Source organism: Symphalangus syndactylus, chromosome 17 (genome assembly GCF_028878055.3).
Source record: "Symphalangus syndactylus isolate Jambi chromosome 17, NHGRI_mSymSyn1-v2.1_pri, whole genome shotgun sequence".
Lineage (NCBI taxonomy): Eukaryota > Metazoa > Chordata > Mammalia > Primates > Hylobatidae > Symphalangus > Symphalangus syndactylus.
The window spans coordinates 30,841,197-30,865,574 of NC_072439.2; the positions used below are offsets into that span (position 1 = coordinate 30,841,197).

Below are 24,378 nucleotides of genomic sequence, written 5' to 3' on the forward strand. Positions count from 1 at the left end.
TCTGTCTACCTACTTACCTACCTACCTATATAGAAGTATACAGGTGTATGCTTTCCTTTGTATTTAAGGACAAAAGCTGTATCTCCTTAATGGGTTTTTAATTGTTTTTCTCAAACAGTGATTATTTAATTAAAAAAAAAAACTACTAGATGTAGTTCATCCACTATATGTCAGGCATTGTACCACATAGTCACATATATTCTCATTTAATTCTGAATCAGAATACAATTCAATAGCTGTTATTATCTTTATTGTTAAGCAGAGGTTCTAAGAGTTTATTGATTCCATTGGACAGTTAAAGGAAATGACTTGGCTTTTAAAGAACAGAGACAATGTTCCACAATCCTTGAGTGACACAGGAGAGTTTTAGCACTACTTTGAGAATCGTTGGTCTCTTATTGTTGTTTAATTATGAAACATACAACCCCCCCTTACCATTGTTCTCTTTTTTGTTGTTTTCTTTTGTTTCTTCTTGACCCATCAGTTAGTAGCTGTCAGAAGCAGGACTCAACCCAGAGCTGCCCGGACTTTCACAGTGTCCCTGCATCACACTAGCTCTTGCCTGTACAATCTCTGCCGCTACTCCCAGTAACTCCTAGTAACTCCTGGCACACATTTCTGAAATGTCATTTAGGGGCTCAGGAATTTTCAGCCACTAAGAGAGGAAAGCTAGCTAACATTGATAGGAATTAAAACTTGCATGTTTTAACTAAGGGAACCAACCAGCTGCTTATAACCATGGATGTATGTTTTACGCTTGTACAGTAAAAGTACAAAGAATGTATAATATCTACTCTGACTGTTAAGGAATGCTTGTAGCCAGAAGTTTTAATATGTATTAACCAGGACAAAAGAAGTTACAATTTAAAATACATATTGGGTTCTCCTATGTGTGCTATGTATTGAGAGTGAAGATTTAGCTGTTATCTGTAAACCACTGTGTTGTCACCTTCTGACTGCACCAGTTCGTCTGAGGGAGACTTGGATCGTGAGCCATCCTGACAGTGAGTGTGGCAGTTCAAATTATAGTAGAATGATTCTGCAAAGCTGAGTTTTGGAAGGGCAGATCAACATTGCACTATTTATTGAAACTGATTATTTTGAAAAGAAAACTAGCCAAAAGGGTTTGTCATTTGGCCCATTCCATTTCTGGGAAAGTGGAATTAGTGGATCAGTGGAGTATTAATCTCTGCTTCAGTTTTCTTAAATCTTCCTTGATTGCCCCAGCCTCTTCGTCTAGCCATGTCTGGTCCCTTCTTTCTTTGTCTTCTCTTCCCACTTGTCTCACTCAATATTCCCTTTGTATACTCTGACCCCTGTAAAGAAAAACAGAGTGGTAATCATTGTGGTGACTACTTTAATACAGAGTGCTTATAAGTCTCTGTATAAAGAGAATTAACCCAGAATATGTGCTCATTTTATGAATTTCCTGCCTGAAGTATTTGTTTTAACAAGTATATCTTGTCTGAACATCTTACTGCGTTTATGTTAGTGAGCTGTGGGTGACAGAATTAGTTTAATGGTTAAAAGCACAGGTTTTGAAATTGAAAATAACTGTTTCAACCCTTACCTTCCCCTTTCGTGCTGAGCTAAGTAGAATTACCATCATATTTTGGGTTGTTATAGGAATAAATGCAGTAACACATGTAAATCACTTAACTGAGTGCATATCTTCAAAAATACTGTGTAAATGTTTTATAAAAGCATAATTATGAGAAATTTTATTTGTATATTTAGAAGGTTCTAATAGTTGCTAATTGGAATAAAGAGTAATAGAATAAAATAATAGAACAGCATGGGCCCTAATGAATCAAATAATCTTTAAGTGATGACAGAAAGTGAATCTTTTTCACTAAAACAAAACCTATCTGTGGTACAAATGCCCTGGGTCTTCAGCACAAGCTTTGCAGTGGATTCTTCTGAGGTTACCCCAGTCATATATTTTAACACATAGAGGGAGTATTTGTTCGGCAAATGGGGTGGGCAGTGTGGGCCCAAACTTTGTCCAAAAGCATGAAATGATGGTAGTTTGCTCTGATGCATTTGATTTGGTGATTTTTCAGAGACCTGAGTGACAACGCAATCATGTCTTTACAAGGCAATGCATTTTCACAAATGAAGAAACTGCAACAATTGTAAGCTTTTCTTTTCCTTCTAGGAGTCTGAAAGTATACAGGGGAAAACTGTCATATGGTGTGTCACCCTAGATTATATATCTATAAAAAGTGCCTAGCACATTCTTAACATTACTTAATTTTTATACTAGACAACAAAAAAGGAGTTTATTTGTTCTTTTTGTTGAAATGAGTTTTTCTTTCTATTTTAAATTCGCAACTTTGTGGGAACAAATACAGTACAGTCACCCAATATAGTAGTAATTTTTTCAGTTGTAAGGAACTTTCGATAAATCAACCCTTCCGTCTCAGTAGGACAGTAAGAACAACAGAAAATCATGCTAGATACATTTCTTGTATTTTAAAATTGACTGTAGAATACTTATTCCATGGGATGTGTGTATTCAGTTTCCAAATTCATTGCTTTGTTAATATTTACTTGGGTTTAGTTTACTTGTAGAAATCTGCATTTCATACAGAACAAATTGAATGTAATTACTCTCCTCAGGCATTTAAATACATCAAGCCTTTTGTGCGATTGCCAACTAAAATGGCTCCCACAGTGGGTGGCGGAAAACAACTTTCAGAGCTTTGTAAATGCCAGTTGTGCCCATCCTCAGCTGCTAAAAGGAAGAAGCATTTTTGCTGTTAGCCCAGATGGCTTTGTGTGTGGTGAGTATAAGTATTGCCCTTGCCTTTTATTTATTCTTCTTTTTTCCCCCTCCCATTTATCCAAATAATGGTTTTGAACAGATTTATGATCTCTTTATAAAGCTTTTATTTCTGCTGAGGTAGAGGAAAATGGGTTTATAGTTTGCTGATTATTTTAATTTCACAGATGGGAAAGAGAGTTTTCTAAAATTGCTTCATCTTTGTTTTGGCATCAGGATGGTGTGGTGGAAAGAGAATGAAATTGGATCTTGGGAGAATGGAAGGATAATCCCAGCCCTTCTACTTAACTTAAATTCCCTAAATGTTAGTCTCTGCATCCATGAAATGGGGACTCTCCTTTCTTCTCTTCCCAACTCTGAGGCGTGTTGGGAGGTTTACATGAAAGAGAAAATTATTAATGATTTATGGGGTGCTAAAAAATTAACTATTGGTAGGTAAAACATTTACAAGTAATAGGAAATGTGAATTTATTATAAATAATTTTAAGGTTCGTTGTTTTAGCATCCAAGAATCTCAGCATTAGAAATCTAGTTACCTGAACTTTACATAGCTAGTTAGTAGCAGATCTGGATTTAAAAGAAAAGTTTTCATCTCTGGTGCAACTTTCTATCTATTACATAACGCTGCTATTTACTATTAGCTGCCATGGAGACCTCTGTAAAAATAAATATGTTTTATAAAACAGTAAATCAGAATTTGCTTTTATTTAAGCATGGGTGTTAAAATATTAAGAACCTTCTTTTGCATTGGCATTTAAAAATTTACTTAAAACTGCTTTGTCCACGATATATATTTTTAGGTTGCAGCATTAAGCTGTGCCAGTAGTTTCTGGAAGTAAAACCTCTGATGTAGCTTTTGGAACTGAATAAGCTTTTGGCATTCATCTGTAAGGGCCTGAACTGTTCCTTTCCCATGGTCCTTATTTCATAGTTTTTTTAGTCCCAAGATCTGATCCCCCTATTACGTTGAAACATATGTATAGTATCCATAGATTTTTTCACTTCCTTGTGAATCTGAACATCGATTTATTAGATGAGAATTTCAGAATAATACAGAAAAGAAACCACCTTGATTACAATATGCAGACATTGAGAAATAGCAGCACTGGTGTTATCAAAGCATCCCCCATAACCCATTCAATACACATAAAAAGTTGTTTTTTCAAATGGTAGTAGCACCCAAATGTTACGCTTTGGTAGATCTCAGATGTTTCCTTCTGGGTTTAGATCATCGCTGAGAAACTGAAGTTCAAAAAGGTAACTTTTCCAAAAAGTAACAGAGAACTAAAAATAACTGTTTAGAATGAAAGAGTTGCTTAGCTCTAATTATAATGTAGCTTTGACAGGGTAGCACAGCAGCATGATTGGCCTCTCAAAGCTCCAGGCCGAAGCCAGTGTCTTACAGTTTGTTTTACAGATGCTTTTTGTTTTGCTATCAGTTTTGTTTTTTTTTTTGTTTGTTTGTTTGTTTTGCCTCTACCCCTAAATTACTGTTTTTTAATAATGGTTCTGTTTTGGTAAATGGAATGTTAATGGCTGTCTTTGTTGATTAATCATGATTGATGTTTGATTTCTTAATTTTGCTGCTCCTTATTTGGGGAGAACATGGGAACAGTTGCAGTTTCTGATAGTAGTAGCATTCAAAAATGATCCCTGAGCCTGGAAGTTTTTAAACTGCTTTCTTCTTCTACTTATAGAAAGCATAAGGGATCAGGAATAAAGTGTGGGTTTTCTGATAGCTCCAAAATAACAATCTTTTCTCAGGTAATAGCGATTGATAAATAGATCTCCATCTGTATTCGAGATGAATGAGTTACTTTAAACACTCTCCCAGTGTATCATGTCAACACGGGGACTGCTAGTCCATCTGGAAAACATACACAAAGGGTAAAACCTAAGCTGCTGTTTTTGCATTTCTTGGTGTTCAAATCTGAGTAGTATTTGGACTCTTGAGCCTTAACATTGTTTTGTCTCCTCCTCTCCATTTTGAACAGATGATTTTCCCAAACCCCAGATCACGGTTCAGCCAGAAACACAGTCGGCAATAAAAGGTTCCAATTTGAGTTTCATCTGCTCAGCTGCCAGCAGCAGTGATTCCCCAATGACTTTTGCTTGGAAAAAAGACAATGAACTACTGCATGATGCCGAAATGGAAAATTATGCACACCTCCGGGCCCAAGGTGGCGAGGTGATGGAGTATACCACCATCCTTCGGCTGCGCGAGGTGGAATTTGCCAGTGAGGGGAAATATCAGTGTGTCATCTCCAATCACTTCGGTTCATCCTACTCTGTCAAAGCCAAGCTTACAGTAAATAGTATGTGATCTGACTTTTCCTTTAGCATTTAAAGATACCTTTTAGAAATAGAAAGCACCTGTTTTTCTCTCTTAATCTTAACCCTGTCTTTTCTTCTCACAGTTCCCCACCTGACTCTTCCTTTCCCTACCTTTCATTCCACAAAATTACCATTCTTGGTTATTTGTATCTAAACCTGCAATTATGTTGAAGACGACACCATACTCAGTGTGGTGAGTAACACAGAGATGAACCAGACATGTTTTGCTCTTTTTTTTTCTTTTTCTTTTTTTTCTTTTTGAGACGGAATCTTGCACTGTCACCCAGGCTGGATGACATCCTGGTTACAATCTCGGCTCACTGCAACCTCCACCTCCCAGATTCAAGCAATTCTCCTGCCTCAGCCTCCTGAGTAGCTGGGTAATTATAGGCGTGCGCCACCATGCCTGGCCAATTTTTTGTATTTTTATTAGAGACGGGGTTTCACTATGTTGGTCAGGCTGGTCTCGAACGCCTGACCTTGTGATCTGCCCACCTCGGCCTCACAAAGTGCTGGCTGGGATTACAGGTGTGAGCCACCGTGCCCGGCCGTGTTTTCCTCTTTGAGAGTTTACAGTGTAGTATACTGACCTGGAAGGCTGCAAAGCATCATGCTGGACGCACACTGCCTTTAATTCAGAGGCCTGTGTGTGAATCCTGCCACCCCTGTGTGATTTTCAGCAGGTTACTTCACGTCTCCGCCTCCAGTTCCACATCTTTCAATTAGGGATAATAGGACCTGCCCCCTAGAGGCATTATGCTCATTTAGTGAAATAATATGTGTAAAGGATGTAGCAAAATGGCTGCAAGGTAGTGCTCAGTAAATGCACTGTTAGCCACTGTTAATAGAAGTCTATTCTTGTTTGCTTTGTGTGGTAGGTATACAGTTTTACAGCAGGATCCTTGCCACTTTATCATTTAACTATCTGTATCTGCCATGGTAGATGATTTTGAATGTGATTCATTAATGCATTCACTCAGCAAATGATGGCTGTGGCCTGGCACATAGAACAGTTTTGAGTTTAAATTGTAGGGCAAAACATATATCTTAAAAGTCACAGAATGTTAGCGCTACCAGGAGAGACTTTAAAAAAAAATAGATGAAGTGAGTGGTCAGGGTACAAAGAGATTAACTGATATGCCCAAGATCTCACAGTTCATTATTGAGGAAACTAAAAAGTGGCAGAAAATAGCAGGAAGACCTTCATTCTGAGAATCAGATGACCTCTGTTTTATCCTGACTTCATTGTTTCTGTATCTGTAACCTTGAGCAAGCCTTTTAATCTTTCCATCTCAACTTTAGTTTCCTTGACTTGAAATTGGAATTAACCCCTGCCCAATCTATGTCAGGGACAATCTGTAAGTATCAAACAAACAAAAAAAATAATAAAAAGGAATGCAAGTGAACCTGTAAGACTCCATTGTGCTAATGCCTATATTGTTTCTCTGATTTCAGTGCTTCCCTCATTCACCAAGACCCCCATGGACCTCACCATCCGAGCTGGGGCCATGGCACGCTTGGAGTGTGCTGCTGTGGGGCACCCAGCCCCCCAGATAGCCTGGCAGAAGGATGGGGGCACAGACTTCCCAGCTGCACGGGAGAGACGCATGCATGTGATGCCCGAGGATGACGTGTTCTTTATTGTGGATGTGAAGATAGAGGACATTGGGGTATACAGCTGCACAGCTCAGAACAGTGCAGGAAGTATTTCTGCAAATGCAACTCTGACTGTCCTAGGTGGGTGAATTTGTTAAGATTCTGTAGTATAAATCAGTCTTGAAGATACTAGCTCATCCAAGGTCCCTAAGTACCAGAAGTTGTGAGAGTACGAGATGAAGATCTACGGGGCATTGCCTTTTCCTAGGAAGTATTAATGCAAATGGCCTCTTGAACACTTTGAAGTCAGGGATTGCATGACATCCTCAAGTCTGGCCACTGAGGTGAATCCCTGCCCCCTCCATCCTGAAGAGAGGGGCCGATCCTCCCTTTTATGGGGGATCACCCTCCTCTAATTTCCCCACTGTGCTGTCTATATCAGTAGTCTTAACACCATAAAGAACATTAAAAAAAAAAAAGTAGGAACAATTGGGAAGGCCTTACTCTCTTTTCTCGGCCTACCATACCTCTCCGGAAGTCAGAGTTTTTTTTTTCATCTTTTACCTAAACAAATGCTTTTTAAAAATGTAAACACAATTATTATTCACGTATCTTTGAAAGAGCTAATTAAAGTAACCTATTAAGATACTAAATAATAAAAGTAAATTATTGTCAGAGTTTTAATGTAGGCCTAGGCATCCGGCCCTAAAAAGTTTCACTTAAAAAACTTAAGCATTCTGATTTTTTTTATTTATCAACATACCCTTGTGCTTGAAATTATTTTTATACTTTCTATTTTTAAAAAGCGTTTGTTTTCCACTCTCCCCTCTGCAACCAGCTTCCCGACTTTTGCAAAAGTGAGGGAAGTTGAGATTTTAAAAATAGTAGCTATTATGCTTAACTGGTGTTATGAGTAAATGACAGCAGAATAGTGAAATACTGAATGTTGTATATGTTTAGGCTCTTAAAAAAGCATGTCCAGTAAGTTGTGGGAGAATAAAATTTTAGGTTACAATTTGAATAAGTTTAAATGCTACATTTTATGATATGGAAACTAAATTTTATTTGGGAAATTAAAAGCATAACTTCTTATTTCAGAAACACCATCATTTTTGCGGCCACTGTTGGACCGAACTGTAACCAAGGGAGAAACGGCTGTCCTACAGTGCATTGCTGGAGGAAGCCCTCCCCCCAAACTGAACTGGACCAAAGATGACAGCCCTTTGGTGGTAACCGAGAGGCACTTTTTTGCAGCAGGCAATCAGCTTCTGATTATTGTGGACTCAGATGTCAGTGATGCTGGGAAATACACGTGTGAGATGTCTAATACCCTTGGCACTGAGAGAGGAAACGTGCGCCTCAGTGTGATCCCCACTCCGACCTGCGACTCCCCTCAGATGACCGCCCCATCGTTAGACGATGACGGATGGGCCACTGTGGGTGTCGTGATCATAGCCGTGGTTTGCTGTGTGGTGGGCACGTCACTCGTGTGGGTGGTCATCATATACCACACAAGGCGGAGGAATGAAGATTGCAGCATTACCAACACAGGTGTGTAAACAGAAGCTTGGCACAGGTCACGGGAGTCATGTGTATTTGTGGTTCTGCAGATACTTCTAGAATGTGTGTCTTGCAGTCTGAGTTCATCTCAGAAGGGTGACTCATTTGTTTCAAGCTGCAGAAATATGATTCGCTAAAAAACTCCAGCCCCAAATAAAGCTGATGTTTAAAGATTAATATTTTTGTTAAAATGACATCAGGATATCCTGTGGCTGTGAGACATAATCCAAGTCACGAACTAAAATATTTCTAACTCCTTCATGAGATAGTGATGGAGAAGCAGAAACAGCCCTTTAATGATAAGGTTTACTGTCTGCAGTAGTTGTATGTCTTGTGTATGCGTATGTGCATGTACTTAGGTTGGATTTTATTAGTGGAAGAGGGGTTGTGACTTCATTAGTATGTGCAGTCAGATATTGATTAGTAATATTAAGCAGGGAATATGGCAATAATCAAGTATAATTCGAAAGCTTAGATACTGTCCCATGAAAATTCTTAGGCCTTCAGCCTTTTAAAAAATCTGTTTAAGCATTTGTTGTTTTGAAATTTGGGAGGTGCATCCAATGGGTGATAAAACAGAAAGTCAGCTTATACGTCCCAGAGCAGCAAAGTCCTAATTTGCCATTCCAGAGTACTGTACAATCGAGATGGTTTTGCCAGAGTAGATCTCCCCTAATTTGATGTATGCAGAAGCCAAAATAGTCTATGCCATTCACCCGGGATGCCTGTGGGACAATTAACGATCATTCTTGGTTAATAAAATGCTGCTGTTTTATTACAGATGAGACCAACTTGCCAGCAGATACTCCTAGTTATTTGTCATCTCAGGGAACGTTAGCTGACAGGCAGGATGGGTACGTGTCTTCAGAAAGTGGAAGCCACCACCAATTTGTCACATCTTCAGGTGCTGGATTTTTCTTACCACAACATGACAGTAGTGGTAAGTGTTTAAAATGAACGTGGGCTGTAATTGTTTTGAAGTCATATGGTGGAAAGCTCAGATATGATACTCATTTTCACAAGATATTGATTAACACTGACGTTAATTAAGGACCTGGCCCAAGATCACTAGCAAGGTTGAAATTGTATAGTTCTATACCCTTCTCTTAAATACTAGGAAAAAAATAAATCTTTGTTTCTAACAATAAAAAAAGACTAGTAGGTTTAGAAAAACGTAATTATTCCATGTGTAAAGGATATTTGTATATCCTTTACGTTATAAATGTTCTTTGGCCCTTACTGGTTACATGAATGGCCTTAAAAGTCAAATGGTTTACATTATTTTCTTTAAGAAGTCTATTTTTTATTTATTTATTTTTATTTATTTGAGACGAAGTCTCACTCTGTTGCCCAGGCTGGAGTGCAGTGGTGTGGTCTCAGCTCACTGCAGCCTCCACCCGCTGGGTTCAAATGATTCTCCTGCTTCAGCTTCCCAAGTAGCGGGGACTACAGCCACATGCCACCACGCCTGGCTAATGCTTTCTTTTGGTTTTGTATTTTTAGTAGAGACGGGGTTTTGCCATGTTGGCCAGGCTGGTCTTGAACTCCTGACCTCAGGTGATCTGCCCACCTTGGCCTCCCAAAGTGCTGGGATTACAAGGCGTAAGCCACCGCGCCCAGCCTCTTTGAGAAGTCTAATTCTGACCCTTGCTTTCAACGCTGCATAGTTTTGAGAATAATAATGGAGACAGCATAATACAAGAGCGCAGGTTTGGTACAAGACTGACTCCTACTACTTACTGCATGTACTGTGGGGCACATGCAGTACTTTCTGGTGAGGTACTTGTGCAAATGAAATGAAGATGGAAAACTGCGTGGCGCTAGGCACATATTAAGGGCTCAGCAAGTGGAAGCCATTGATGTTATTCTAAAATACATGACCAACTTTTCCCGTAAGTATTTATTATACGCTCTGTGCCAGACATTGTAGTTGGGAGTGAAGTGTATGTTTTCAATTTCATAGTTTCGTCAGAGGTGAGATAAACTAAAAGTGCTTGGCAAGCCAGAAATAGCGTAGAGTTAGAGGATCTGAGCATAGAAGTGAGTATTCTAGTTAGACCCATTTAGAGGCAAAGAGTGGAGACCCAAGCTCATTAAAGTATAATGGGCTTAACTGAAAAGACACTTAAGGAAAACCTGAAGGGACAGAACTGGGGCATAATAATGCCAGGCTGCCTAGATGCTGGGGCTGGAGATGAGGCTGCTCCCAGAGTAGCTCTGGGCCACCAGCATTACTGCATCACATTCTGCATATTTGCTTTCCTCTCAGCCCACCACCTCTGACTGCCCAGTTTCTGCTTCCCAGACACATGTGTCATTGTGACATCTCTAACCCTGATGATATCACTTACTCTTCACCTACTGTGTCCAGCAGTAAATGGCATATCATTTCTGTGTTGTTTGGTTCAGATACCCATGAGATGATATGTTTAGCTGAGCTTATCTTTGAGATGGGCATTAAGAGGTCATTGGCCAAGTGCCAATCCTGGTTCTGGTCATCTGGGACCTTTTGTAAGAAAGGGACAGTGCTGATGGTATGTGGTTTAGACCATGGCTGCTTTGGCTGCAGGATCCACACTCATCAGTTTCCTGTAGAAACCAAGTGAGCAGTAAGGCCGCCACACCTAGCACAATGGCTAATCAAGTCCTCTAATAAATTTTTTTAAAACCCTACTGTAAATTTTTGCAATTTTTTTGTCTGTGTGATGTTCTAGTCAAATTTTCACCTATAAATATGGAAGATGCCAAAACTAGGGAGAATGTTGAATGGTACTTGAATAATTGGATCATTGACTAAGATTTTTGTTTCAAAGGTACCTGCCATATTGACAATAGCAGTGAAGCTGATGTGGAAGCTGCCACAGATCTGTTCCTTTGTCCCTTTTTGGGATCCACAGGCCCTGTGTATTTGAAGGGAAATGTGTATGGCTCAGATCCTTTTGAAACGTATCATACAGGTAGGTGGTTTTCTTGCTTGAGTACAGTTCTGTTTCTTAGACTTCTAGATGTGCTAACTGTAATCTCCTTCTGTTATTACCCCCAAATTAAAAAGGTTGCAGTCCTGACCCAAGAACAGCTTTAATGGACCACTATGAGCCCAGTTACATAAAGAAAAAGGAGTGCTACCCATGTTCTCATCCTTCAGAAGAATCCTGTGAACGGAGCTTCAGTAATATAGCATGGCCTTCGCATGTGAGGAAGCTACTTAACACTAGTTACTCTCAAAATGAAGGACCTGGAATGAAAAATCTGTGTCTAAACAAGTCCTCTTTAGATTTTAGCGCAAATCCAGAGCCAGCGTCAGTTGCCTCGAGTAATTCTTTCATGGGTAAGTTTATTAAGTTAGCAGGTACCTCGTCTGAGGATCCATACTCCAAGTTGTGTGTGAGAGAGCAATGAGAGCCTTGAGTGTCAAACCGGCATAAAATGGTTTCTTGAATGAGGCTGCCGTGACATCCGACTAGTTAGTGTAAATGCCTCCAAAAGCAAAGTCAGAGGTGGGATTTTACTTGATGATGTGTTTAATCTATAACTAAGCCCCAGGAGCTTTCTGGGTAGCACTGTGTGTGGCATCTACTCCAAGACAAGGGTTTGGGGAGGACTCAGGAGCTCAGCTTGTCAGCCATGTGGAAAAAGTGGTTTTGGGCTCCCACGGCCTTTGGGGTGGAGTTGTGTGCTCCGCGTGATTGTGGTTTGGTATGTCTGCTGGCTTCCAACTGAACCCGCAGTCGAAGGGTGGAAAACAGCGTCCTACCTAGCAACAACTGCTAGTCTGACAAGCTGGACTACCTTTGGCAAAGAAAACCAGCCTTGAAGTCCAAGTCAGTGGTGGTAGATGCTGGCTGGCACTGAGATTAGGTTGTGAATTTTTTCGTCTGATGCATGGGGATAATAGGATGGAAGAGCTGAGGTCATCTTTTCACTGAACGGAGAGATGGGAAAATCAGCCACAACTTGCCATGTTGACAATAAAATAAAAAAAGGAGAATTTTCAAATATTTTACCCAACTTCTACGAAATGTTATGTTTTATCACAGTGGAATTATTTATATTCCTTTTTTGGAAAAAATTAAAAGAATATGCTTTGTATGACTGAGGCAAGAATTTGATTCAATTGAGTAATATTTGGCTACAATTAATGAAGAAAGGGCAGGACACACGTTTATTTTGAAAGAAAATTTCTATATTTAGCCTCAGTTAATTTGGATGTTACCATCCAACGCACCCGTCACCAAAATTGGTGGGCTCTCAGCTAGGATATGGGGAAACTTACATTGGGGAACTTTATTGCATGACCATTAACATTACTGCCAGTCATGAGAAATGATAAAGAATAGATGCATTTGTTCAGTGGATGTAAATGTGAGGGAGGGCAAATTGTCTTTTGCTCCATTCTAGAAGTGATCTGTCTGTAACACAGATGTACATGTATGTGAATGCCATAATGTGGACTTGTAGAAAACACTTACTCATATTCATGGGGTAAGATGTTTCTTCATTTGCAGTGGGTTTTATTGATACACATGCTAGCAAAGGGACCCACGTGCTCAAGGTGTTTCTTTCTTTCAGGTACATTTGGAAAAGCTCTCAGGAGACCTCACCTAGATGCCTATTCAAGCTTTGGACAGCCATCAGATTGTCAGCCAAGAGCCTTTTATTTGAAAGCTCATTCTTCCCCAGACTTGGACTCTGGGTCAGAGGAAGATGGGAAAGAAAGGACAGATTTTCAGGAAGAAAATCACATTTGTACCTTTAAACAGACTTTAGAAAACTACAGGACTCCAAATTTTCAGTCTTATGACTTGGACACATAGACTGAATGAGACCAAAGGAAAAGCTTAACATACTACCTCAAGTGAACTTTTATTTAAAAGAGAGAGAATCTTATGTTTTTTAAATGGAGTTATGAATTTTAAAAGGATAAAGATGCTTTATTTATACAGATGAACCAAAATTACAAAAAGTTATGAAAATTTTTATACTGGGAATGATGCTCATATAAGAATACCTTTTAAAACTATTTTTTAACTTTGTTTTATGCAAAAAAGTATCTTACGTAAATTAATGATATAAATCATGATTATTTTATGTATTTTTATAATGCCAGATTTCTTTTTATGGAAAATGAGTTACTAAAGCATTTTAAATAATACCTGCCTTGTACGGTGTTTTAAATAGAAGTTACTTCATTATATTTTGCACATTATATTTAATAAAATGTGTCAATTTGATGCCAAGCCCCATTTATACAATAACAATTTTTATTATTTTCAGCACAATTTAGGCTTAATTAGTTCACATTATCACGTCTCAAACTGATGGGAATTATATTTAACCCATTAAAGTATGAACAAAAATGACCGTTCTTTCTGCCTCCCAGGATTGTTGTAATACAGATTGAAATCAGATTGTGCATATGAAAGCACAATTGTAAACGAGAAGGAGCTACAGAGATTTAAGGTACATTAATTTATTTCTAAATCTATGAACAAAAAAAGATTCGTTGTTATAATCTGGTGTAATATAGTACAACTACCATTCCATAAATCACTGCTCAATTCATGTTTCTTTAATTATAATAATGGTTTACGTGGTCTAATGCCTTATGCTTATCCAAGTAGTTTCACTTTTGCCGTCCCTTTTCTTATGACAAGCGGGTGGTTTATTGCACATGTCTATAACTAAAATGGCTATAGCAGAAGTGGACTTTCATGCACCGTTCCAGGTTATAATGAGATGCTGGTAGAATTGTTTTCTGTTTTTATTGATTTTCTGCTGGAGGAGCAGTTTGTATATAAATGGTACTTCTAAGCTATTCTTGAACAATTACCAAAATATTTTCTTTGATCATCAAGATTTGGTTAAAAACTAAGTATAAAATCTGTTACTTAAGCACATAAAACTATTTAAGACATTTGTTTTAAAACAGTATTCATTGAAAAATGTAATTACATGACAGGCATATATACACAGAAAAATGAACATAACCATATTTTCAAAAGTAGATGACACAATTCAAAGTAATTGAACGGAAAAAAAATTCAGTTTAATAACTCAGATTATAAAACTTTTTTCTTCTTTAGTAAATTCTAGCTCATATGTGTAGTTTAAAGAAAAACCCTCTTGCTCAAGATAAATTGGCACAAAAGGAGTTAATATAGCACAATAAGCTTTAAAAATCAAGTAACCTCCAAGGTGTGAATTGATGCCATTGCCTTGTGTTTGAACTAAACTGAAAGCAGCTCTTCAAAAAGCGGATTCTTCTTAGAGAATACGTTGGGGGTAAAATCTTCCTGCTTTTAGTGAGTTTCGAGCTTTGTTGCTTGTGAGCCAGAAGCCTGGAACCCAGATTGCAGTCGATTTTCCTGCTTTAATTTAGACGCCAGAGTCCAAGACAGGAAGTTGATCCTTCCTTGGACCACCAGTGACTAAGTACAGAGAAGTAATTTCGTATGCTTTGGCTTGATCATATTGCCAGATTTTCAAAATTTTATTGTTAATTTGTCTTCATTATTGCCAGATGGGGCCTTTTTCAGTTATTATGAACTTCTTTTAAAGGATTTAATTTTTCCATACTTAAGCACAAAGGTTTAAATCATTAACGCCTGAAATTCAAAAATTAGATTTACGCTACATCAGTATGATTTTACCCTTTTACTGTGTGTGTATGTGCTGAAATTTGTGGATTAGATGTAATCTTAACTGTCTGGAGAAAGAGTAGGAACTTGATTTCTCTTTGACATTTGCAGGAAAAGAATATATATGATTTTGAGACTCCATATTGAATTAACAAAATCAATCTAGTAGGTGGTAAGATAACCTAAAGTAACATAGACTCAAGGTAAAAAGCCTAATGTAGATAAATGTCACATTGCTTGGAGGAATACTTAAAAATTCCAGTTTAATCATCCTATGCTTTTTGATATGAATTCACGTACAACGTATCTTAATAGATATTCACAAAATTTCTGTATTATTTTTATCTTAATTCCACTATTGGCACTAATTGTAGGATATTGGGGAAAAATATTCCTTAGTTCTGGCAAAATTTTATGAAAGTTAAGTATCTGTGGAATATATATAATTTATTTTCACAGCCTTTCTACAGAAAGAAACCAAAAGTTACTGCTCAGAATAGAGCCGTACTACTTTTTAAAGATTGACAGAAGGAAGGAAAGTGGTTTGGTGTTTCTACAAACTTGGGAGGCTTTCTTTCTTTCAATTCAATGTGATAGGAAGTAATTTATAACCAATATTATGATAGATGTGCTACACTGGTATTCTTCAAGAGAAGAATGTCGTTGCAAAACGCCTGAGCTGTCCTTCCCACTCTTGCAATCTGAAATGATCAGATTTATGTAATAGGATAATTTTGAACTCATCGTTTAAGACAGCATTCTATTAACACATTGGATAACACAATACCCTGCCAAGAAAACAATTAGTCTTCAAAGAGAGGTACAGTTTCTTCATGAATTGAATAATTTTCATACTCCAGAAATATCTAGGTGCCAGAACTTAACCTTTTTTGTGGGGCATTTCTTAAACTAATGTGTAATAGGAAAGTCCTGAAATAATTGTCTTGCTTGGTCTCAAATGGGAGCTAAAATGGCACGGAAGTATTTTCACTGGTATTTTATTTTAATAGAGAAGAGGTCTTGCCCACATATTTTCTGAATTATCTCAATATCGTGGGCCATTTGGTTTTTTGTTGTTGTTGAAAAATCTGTTACTGAATGAGATGTCTTTTGACAAAGACGTTTTATTTTACTCAAGGTATATTATTAAGATAAAACATATGAAAGTCTATATTTTAGATTAAAATGTGCATAATTTATCAAGTCCATTCTTACTATTGTAAAAATTACAAGTTCATTTTTCATTCCTATTTTTTTTTAGTGTCAGATCTGGATTCCATATCTGCCTATATGATGGTTGATATCCATGAATACCAGAAAAGTTAAACCAGCATTCACATGTGGCTTTTAATTAAAATTACATGTTTTAATTAAAGAAATTTTAAGAATACATTTTAAAGAATATGACAAAGGAATTCACAACTGTACAGTTCTTGCTTTACTTCTATAATTTTTTTATATACCTTTGTTGGGTTTCATGTTGAACTTTGTCTTCTATTTTACAAGTATAACTTTTTTCTTAATTCTTTTTTTCTTCAGTACAACACCTAATACTTTTATGAGGTTATTGTAGTTGTTTTGTTGGTTATTTTGAGATTACTTCCTATGGCTTTATTTTGATCTAACTACAGCTCAGAGTTGAAATTTGGTAACAATACACTCGGTTTTCAAACATTTCTTATGCTCTGGTGATGTGAAAAATGAATAAAATCTTATTCTAATTATCAGTGGGACAGGAAGCAGGTTCATGAATAAATACTTATTATCGGTGTGTTAAATGCTATAGCTCAGTAGGCCCCTGTAATTGGCAGTGATTGTCTCTGAATGTTTACTTTCTAACTGTACTACCTGGAAGTGTTACATGCACCTCACCAGCATGTCCCAGGCTAAGCCAATTACCTCTCTTCTCCACCTGCATTCCACAGAAGTTCCAGTTCTGGTACTCTCTTTCTTGTTTAATCACCAGTAATCACCATTCCTGATGGTTTTGCTCCTGAGTTTTCTCAAGGCTGATGATACCTTCCCTCTTAGCCCGTTGCCACAGCTGAAGTTCAGCCCCTTATTTGTCTTTTGTAGCAGTGTTTTAACTAGTCTTTCTCCTCCTCTGTTTTATCCAATCCATTGTCTTTGCTGTCACCAGAAATACTTTTTTCTAAAGTAAATCTGAATGGGCCACCTCCCTGTTTAAAAACCTTCGATGACTAATTTTAAATCCTAGTTATGTCATATAAGACCTTTCGTACACATCCCAGCTCACCCTTCAAGCCATGCTCTCATCACCCCCAAATGTTTTGACCATACAGTACTTCTTATCCGCCGCTATGCACCATGTCCTTTTATAAACTAAACATCATTGTATATATTATCTCATCTTCAGTTCTGTAAACATTTGAGTGGCTACAGTGCTAGGTGCTATCTTAGATGCTATGGCTATGGTAACGTTACTAAGACAAATATTCTCTCAAGAAAGTGCTAGATAAATGACAAAACTTTTGTCCTGAAATGTTTTTTCTTCTTTCTCACTTGGCAGAATCCAGTTCTTCTAAGACAAAGCTTTTGCTTTTACCCCAAGCATAATAGTTATTTTCCCGTAGAACCCTGTGAACCATCTGAGAAAATCACAGGGAAGGAGATAGTTACTAAGCCAGCTGTGGTATCATTGTATAAGAAATACTAACAACAGTTAACCTCTGTGTTAATCAGATACTTTCTAGGAAGAAATGAAGTAAAACAATCTGTGTTTTTGACAATCGCCAGATGATATGGTCTAGCACTTAGCAGTGTAATCACATGATGAGTTAGATGATGTGTGGGCACTTAGCAGGAAGTCAACTTATGCAGTTTACTAAAGGTAAAGAGATGGCCATGTGCATCGAGATTTTTTTTTTTTTGTGTGTGTGTGTAGGAACAGTGAGTGGCTCCAAGTGAAGAAGTATGGGGTTTATGGGGGAACGAACTATAGTGATGTAGCTGGAGTGAGAAGTTGCTGTCCCTCCATCTTAACTTTGTCCTCAACCTATAAATATGATTGTGAGAATCCTGTAATGCAATATCTATCTTCCCTGAACCTTGCCTCTAGATTATCCCCTCTCGTATTTTTCTCATTCAAACATCTCAAAATCTTAGTTCCTCTTCAACCTAGGAAGATCAAAATTTGTTCATGTTCAATTGAAATTGCTTTTGCCAAGATCACCAGTTTTCCTAACTTCCAAACTTGATCATATGTTTACAGTTCATATTTTATTGGACTAAAACATTGTTGTAGCACCTTTCTGACTCTACATTTTTCTAGTCCTACTTGTCTTGCTGGTCTTTTTCCTTGGTCTCTTTCATTGATGTATCTCCCATGGCCCACTTCTTAAAAATCAATGTTACTCAAGGTTTAACTTGCTTGGAGTGTCTGATATCTGTCTATTCATTACAAAGTTAATTTTTTATTTGCTTGGTATATTTTTCCCAGTTTTGTCATTTCCAATTTTACTGTGCCATTTCTGAAGTATCTGAAGTAGCCAAAGAAACAAAGTAGAATAGTAGTTACAGGGGCCGGCAGGAGGGGGAACTGGGAGGTCTTGATTAATGCGTATAGATTTTCAGATATGCAAGATGGAAAAGTTCTGGAAATCTGTTCCTGAACAATGTGAATATGCTTAACATTACTGAGCCATATACTTAAATTTTAAGATGGTAAGTTTATGTTGTGTTGTTTTAATCACAATAAAAAAATTATGTCTGTTATAATCGAAATATACTTAAAACTTTTCCCAACATGGTCATCGATAGTTTTTTATAGGCGTGTGTATTAGGGTTCTACAGAAAAACAGAACCAATAGGATATATAGAGATATATGGGAGGATTTATTATGGGAATTGGTTTATGTGATTATGGAGGCTATGAAATCCCACAATATGCTGTCTGCAAGCTGGAGAACTGGGAAAGCCAGTTAATGCAGCCTGACCCAAAGACCTGAGAACCAGAAAACATGATGTAACTTTCAGTTACATCAAAGGACAGTTACACGATGTAACTACATCAAAGGACAAGGATAAGATGGATTTCCCAGTTCTACAACAGAGTGAATTCACTTTTCTTCCTGTTTTTTGTTCTATCTGGGCCCACAATGGATTGGATGATGCCTGTCCACATTGGTGTGAAGCAGTCTTCTTTACTCAGTCCACTGATTCAAATGCTAATTTCTAATGGAACCACCCTCAAAAACAGAAATAATGTTTTGCCAGTTATCTGGGTATCCCTTAACCCAGTCAAGTTGACATGTAAAATTAACCATCACAGTGAATTCATGCTATTATCATTTGAGAATTATGAATACTTTTGGAACTTTTTTTTTTTTTTTTTTTCTGAAACAGAGTCTCACTCTGTCACCCAGGCTGGAGTGTAGTGGCTCACTGCAACCTCTGCCTCCTGGGTTCAAGCCATTCTCCTGCCTCAGTCTGCTGAGTAGATGGGATTACAGGCATCCGCCACCATGCCCAGCTAATTTTGGTATTTTTAGTAGAAACGGGGTTTCACCATGTTGGCCAGACTGGTCTTGAACTCCTGACCTTGTGATCCGTCTGCCTCGGCTTCCCAAAGTGCTGGAATTACAGGCGTGAGCCACCATGCTCTGCAGAACTATTTCTTTTTTTTGTTGTTGTTCTGTTTCTCATCATTTTTCTTTTTCTCCTTTTCTTGACTTGAATTTTTTCTTGTTTTCCTTTGCTAGTTTGGAACTTACAGGTTAGTTATATTTTTATTGTTTGTAAAGTTACCACTAAAATTTTAACATGTTTTCTCTATCCCTCTCCTATTGTTTTTTTTTTTTTTTTTACTAATAAAGGGTTATACTTCTTTGTCTTCCCAGAAAAGAAAAGATAGTGATTTAACAAACTTTTCCTGCTCACCTACATCGTCTTCATTCACATTTATTAGAATGACCAACATACTTTACCGTTCCTTCAGTCACTTTAATTTCATGTTTGGTTAATTTTTCTTCTTGATAAACCACAGCTGTCCCTCAGTATACTCCGGGGATTCATTCCAGGAGCACCTGTGTATACCATAATCCACACATACTCGAGTCCTGTGGTTGGCCCTGTGAAACCCACATATTTGAAGTCAACTTTCCTTATATGAAGGTTTGGCATCCCTTGAATATTGTACTTTTGGTCCGTGTGTGTGTGTGTTTTTTTAATCTCCATATAAATGGACCCATGTAGTTCAAATTCAGACTGTTCAAGAGCCAGCTGTGTATTTCTTAGGAATTCTTTTAACCTGTTAAAAAATATGTTCTTATGGCTTTTGTGGGTCTAAAGATATCCTCATCTTGCCCTAACTTGAATTATGGTTTAGTGAATAGAAAGTATTAAATTGGTGGTCGTTTTACTTGACTTTCAGAATCATTTGTTGAAATCTGTTCTCACTCTATTGTTAGTACTCTGCTGCTGATCCATCTTTCCCTCTGGTAGCTTTTAAGTCTTTTTGCTTTATCTCTCATCCTTTTCAGTTTCATTGTTATGGTTCTAAATGTGAGTTTATTTAACATACCTGACCTGATGCACATTTAATCTGAACATTTGTTATAATTCTGGAAAAACCGTGACCTTTTAGAAAACTGCTTACTTGTCTTTCCATTTGCTCTTAAATTCTCAAATCCCTTTAAGATGTGTTTTGGAGCCTCGAATAATCTTTTATATTTCTCATTTCCTCTCACGTGTTCTTTCTAGGTGAATAATTATCTTAATTATTCAGATGAATTATCTTACTGCTCTAATTTTTAGCTGCAGTCTAAAAAGTCCTTTTTTATGTCAAGGGCTGTATCTTTACATATGTCAGAATGCTAGATGTTTCTGTTTTTAGCCATTTCTTATTAAATTGTATCTGCCTGCTTGCGTTTCACAAAATTATACGGTGCTACTTTCTTGTGTCTCTGATAATCTTAAAATTATTTCAAAATCACAAAGATTGTTGTATTTTTATTTTTTCAAAACTGACACAATTTCTGTCTCGTTTACCATCTCTCTTAGTTTTGGTTGTGTGCTTTGGAATTTTTGTTTGCAGGTTTATCTTTTTCCTTTTCTTCCTTTTAGGATTGACTCTCCCTATTTAGTGGTTTTATGATTGCCTTGTGGTACCACGGGACTCTTAGTCCAGAACCAGCTTTTGTATTAAAAGCTAGGGATGATGTAGGTACTTGTCATAGTCACAGAGCTGACCGGCATTGGCTCAAGTACTACCTCCTTCAAGCACTGTAAGTTCACAGATTGACATATACCTTAGTCCTCGTCAGTGGTCACTGCTGTTTCCGTAGGTGGAGAGCCCTGCTCCCATGTCCAGTTTGAGCCTGCCTCCATTTCCTGCAACACCACGGGAACTTTCGGCTCTTGATTAAGCTTTTGGCTCTGCCAGTTTTCTGACTTAGAGCTTTATAGAGCACTGACTTTAGTCTCTGTCACTGCTGTGTGTGTGTGTGTTGTTTTATGTTGCTTGAGTGTGGTCCATAAATATGTTCTCTAATTCTACGTCTCATATGTAGCCATGTGTATGTACCATATATTTGGCACATGCACATGCATATATGTTTATATTTGCTGGGTGAAGATTAAGGCATAGTGCTATTCTGGCCATAAAGGGATTTCCTAACTGAGGAAGAGACTGTGGCTCTAGCTTTTGTGATTAGATGGAGTTTAACATCACTAAGCAACATATGAAACATAAGTTTAGAGAGAGGACATAATACATTTTATTTTATACAATTTGAAAGATCTATTAGAAAACTAAAATAGAATTCCAATAGGCTCTTAGAAAGTGGGTATAATGTGAAAATGCTCAAGATTGAAGAGGCGAGAATCACTTGCATGCAAGTTAGAGTCTAGGTTCTGAGAGTTTGCTGAGTGTGTCGATAAGATACAAAAGTATAGGGGACAAACGAAGTGGAATTAAAAGGAAACCTGAAAAGAGTTTTCAGAAAGGTAAAAGAAAAATGATCAACGAAGAGTTTTAAAATGTATTCATTGCCTACTATTTATCCAACAAACATGCATTGAACACTTTTTTGTGTTTACCTGCAGAAGATACAGTGACAAAAGATGCTATCCTCATTGAGCTTATAGAGAAGGATAGATGATTATGCAAAATAAATGCTATATGGTATGTTACATAGTGACTAGTGCTAGAAAGAAAAAGCAAGGAGATGAGTTTACTGGTATCTGGGGTGGGGGCTGAAATTTTAGATAGGAGAAATTCCCTCATTTGAGCTATGTCCTAAAGAAGTGAGGGACCCAGTCATGTTATGTGCAGGAAAAGCACTCCACACAGAATGGACAAACTGCCAGTGAAGTGGTGTTGGGGCAGGAGCAGGTAGCTAGAAGCAGCTGGCCAAGAAAGGAGTCACACGTGAAGCCAGAGAGGTAACTAACACAGGGGTCCTAAAAATGGCCTTACATGCAAGGACTCTGGCTTTTTCACTATGGGACAGGCATAGAAGTTGAAGGGCTTTGGTCAGAGGGAAGGCATGTTAACAGGTTCATTTTATGGCTATGCTAATGATAAACTAAAGAGGGCAAGGCTGGAAGCAAGAAGACTGTAACCATTTCATAATCCAGGCAAGACGTGATAGTAACTTGGACTAGAGTTATACCTGTAAAGGTAGTGAGGTTATTGTTTATATAGCCATAGGTTGGCTACAGAGTATGACATAAAAAGTGGATTCAAAGATGACCATAAGGTGTTTGGTTCAAGTACCATGGGATGGAGTTTTCAAATCTCAGATGAGGGAGTTTGTGGAAGGATGAGGTTCATAGAGAAGGTCAGCTGGTCGGGCGCTGTGGCTCATGCCTGTAATCCCAGCACTTTGGGAGGCTGAAGCAGGCAGATCACCTGAGGCTGGGAGTTCAAGACCAGCCTGGTCAATATGGTGAAACCACTTCTCTGCTAAAAATACCAAAAATTAGCTGGGCATGGTTGCAGGCACCTGTAATCCCAGCTACTTGGGAGACTGAGGAGGGAGAATCTCTTGAACCTGGGAGGCGGATGTTGCAGTGAGCTGAGATTGTGCTGCTGCACTCCAGCCTGGGCACGACAGAGCAAGACTCCATCTCAAAAAAAAAAAACAGCTCAGCTTTGGATAGATGTATGGATTCTGAGGGACACCTCAATGGAACTGTCAAGATGGCAGTAGTTGAATATGAATCTAGGATGAATGTATAAACTCAGGAGTCATTAGCATAGAGATGGTATTTAAAGCCTTTGAACCAAATTAGTTCACCTTGGGAGTGGGCATAGACAGAAAACAGACAAGGTCCAAGACTGAGCTCTGGGCCTCTCCAACAGTAACAGGTCTGGAAGATGAGGAGTATTCATCTAAGCTGATTGAGAAGGAGCCGCTAGTTACGTAGGAAGAAAAGAAGCAAAGGTAGTGAAAGAGAAGTGAAGAAAGTGTCAAGGAGAGGGGAATGACTGACGGTCATGGTTTGGCTGTGTCCCCATCCAAATCTCATCTCAAATTGTACTTCCTATAATCTCTACATATCGTGGGAGGGACCCAGTGGGAGGTAGTTTTATCATGGGGGCAGTTACCCCTATGCTGTTTTTGTGGTAGTGAGTTCTCATGAGATCTGATAGTTTTATAAGGGGCTTTTTCCCCTTTGCTTGGCACTTGTTCCTTTTGCCATGTAAAGAAACGTGTTTGCTTCTCCTTTTGCCATGATTGTAAGTTTCCTGAGGCCTCCCAGCCCTGTGGAACTATGAGTCAATTAAACCTCTTTCCTTTATAAATTACCCAGTCTCGAATATGCCTTTATAGCAGCATGAGAATGGACTAATACAGTAAATTGGTACTGGGAGTGAAGGTGCTGCTATAAGGGTACGTGAAAATGTGGAAGTGACTTTGGAACTGGGTCACCGGCAGACATTGGAACAGTCTGCAGGGCTCAGAAAAAGACAGGAAAATGTAGGAAAGCCTGGAACTTCCTAGAGACTTGTTGAATGGCTTTGACCAAAGTGCTGATAGTGATATGGAGAATAAAGGCCAGGCTGAGGTGGTCTCAGATGGAGATGAGGAACTTGCTGGGAACTGGAATAAAGGTGATTCTTGATATTCTTTAGCAAGGAGACTGGCAAAATTTTGTCCCTGCCCTAGTGATCTCTGGAACTTTGAACTTGAGAGAGATAATTTGGGGTTTCTGGCAGAAGAAATTTCTAAGCAGCAAAGCATTCAAGAGGAAGCAGAACATAAAAGTTTGGAAAATTTGCAGACTGACAATGCAGTAGAAAAGAAAAACCCATTTTCTGGGGAGAAATTCAATCTAGCTGCACAAATTTGCATAAGAAATGAGGAGCCAAAGGCTAATTGCTGAGACAATGGGGAAAATGTCTCCAGGGCAGGTCAGAGACCTTTACGACAGCCCCTCCCATCACAGGCCCTGGAGGCCTAGGAGGGACCCCTAGGGGGTCCAAGGCCCCCCTGCTGT

At 38.3% G+C, this 24,378-nt stretch overlaps 1 protein-coding gene across 1 annotated transcript in view; it reads left to right on the forward strand.

Moving 5' to 3' along the window:
• The window catches only part of LRIG3 (leucine rich repeats and immunoglobulin like domains 3), a 47,180-nt gene extending 33,677 nt beyond the window's left edge, over positions 1-13,503 (forward strand). Inside the window, exons 11-19 of the mRNA XM_055249420.2 lie at positions 2,064-2,135; positions 2,623-2,786; positions 4,780-5,100; positions 6,575-6,856; positions 7,814-8,266; positions 9,057-9,215; positions 11,089-11,232; positions 11,328-11,603; positions 12,845-13,503. Coding sequence (XP_055105395.1) covers positions 2,064-2,135; positions 2,623-2,786; positions 4,780-5,100; positions 6,575-6,856; positions 7,814-8,266; positions 9,057-9,215; positions 11,089-11,232; positions 11,328-11,603; positions 12,845-13,089 — 2,116 coding nt within the window. The 3' untranslated portion in view covers positions 13,090-13,503. The remainder of the gene's footprint in view (positions 1-2,063; positions 2,136-2,622; positions 2,787-4,779; positions 5,101-6,574; positions 6,857-7,813; positions 8,267-9,056; positions 9,216-11,088; positions 11,233-11,327; positions 11,604-12,844) is intronic.
• Positions 13,504-24,378: the final 10,875 nt, after the last annotated feature.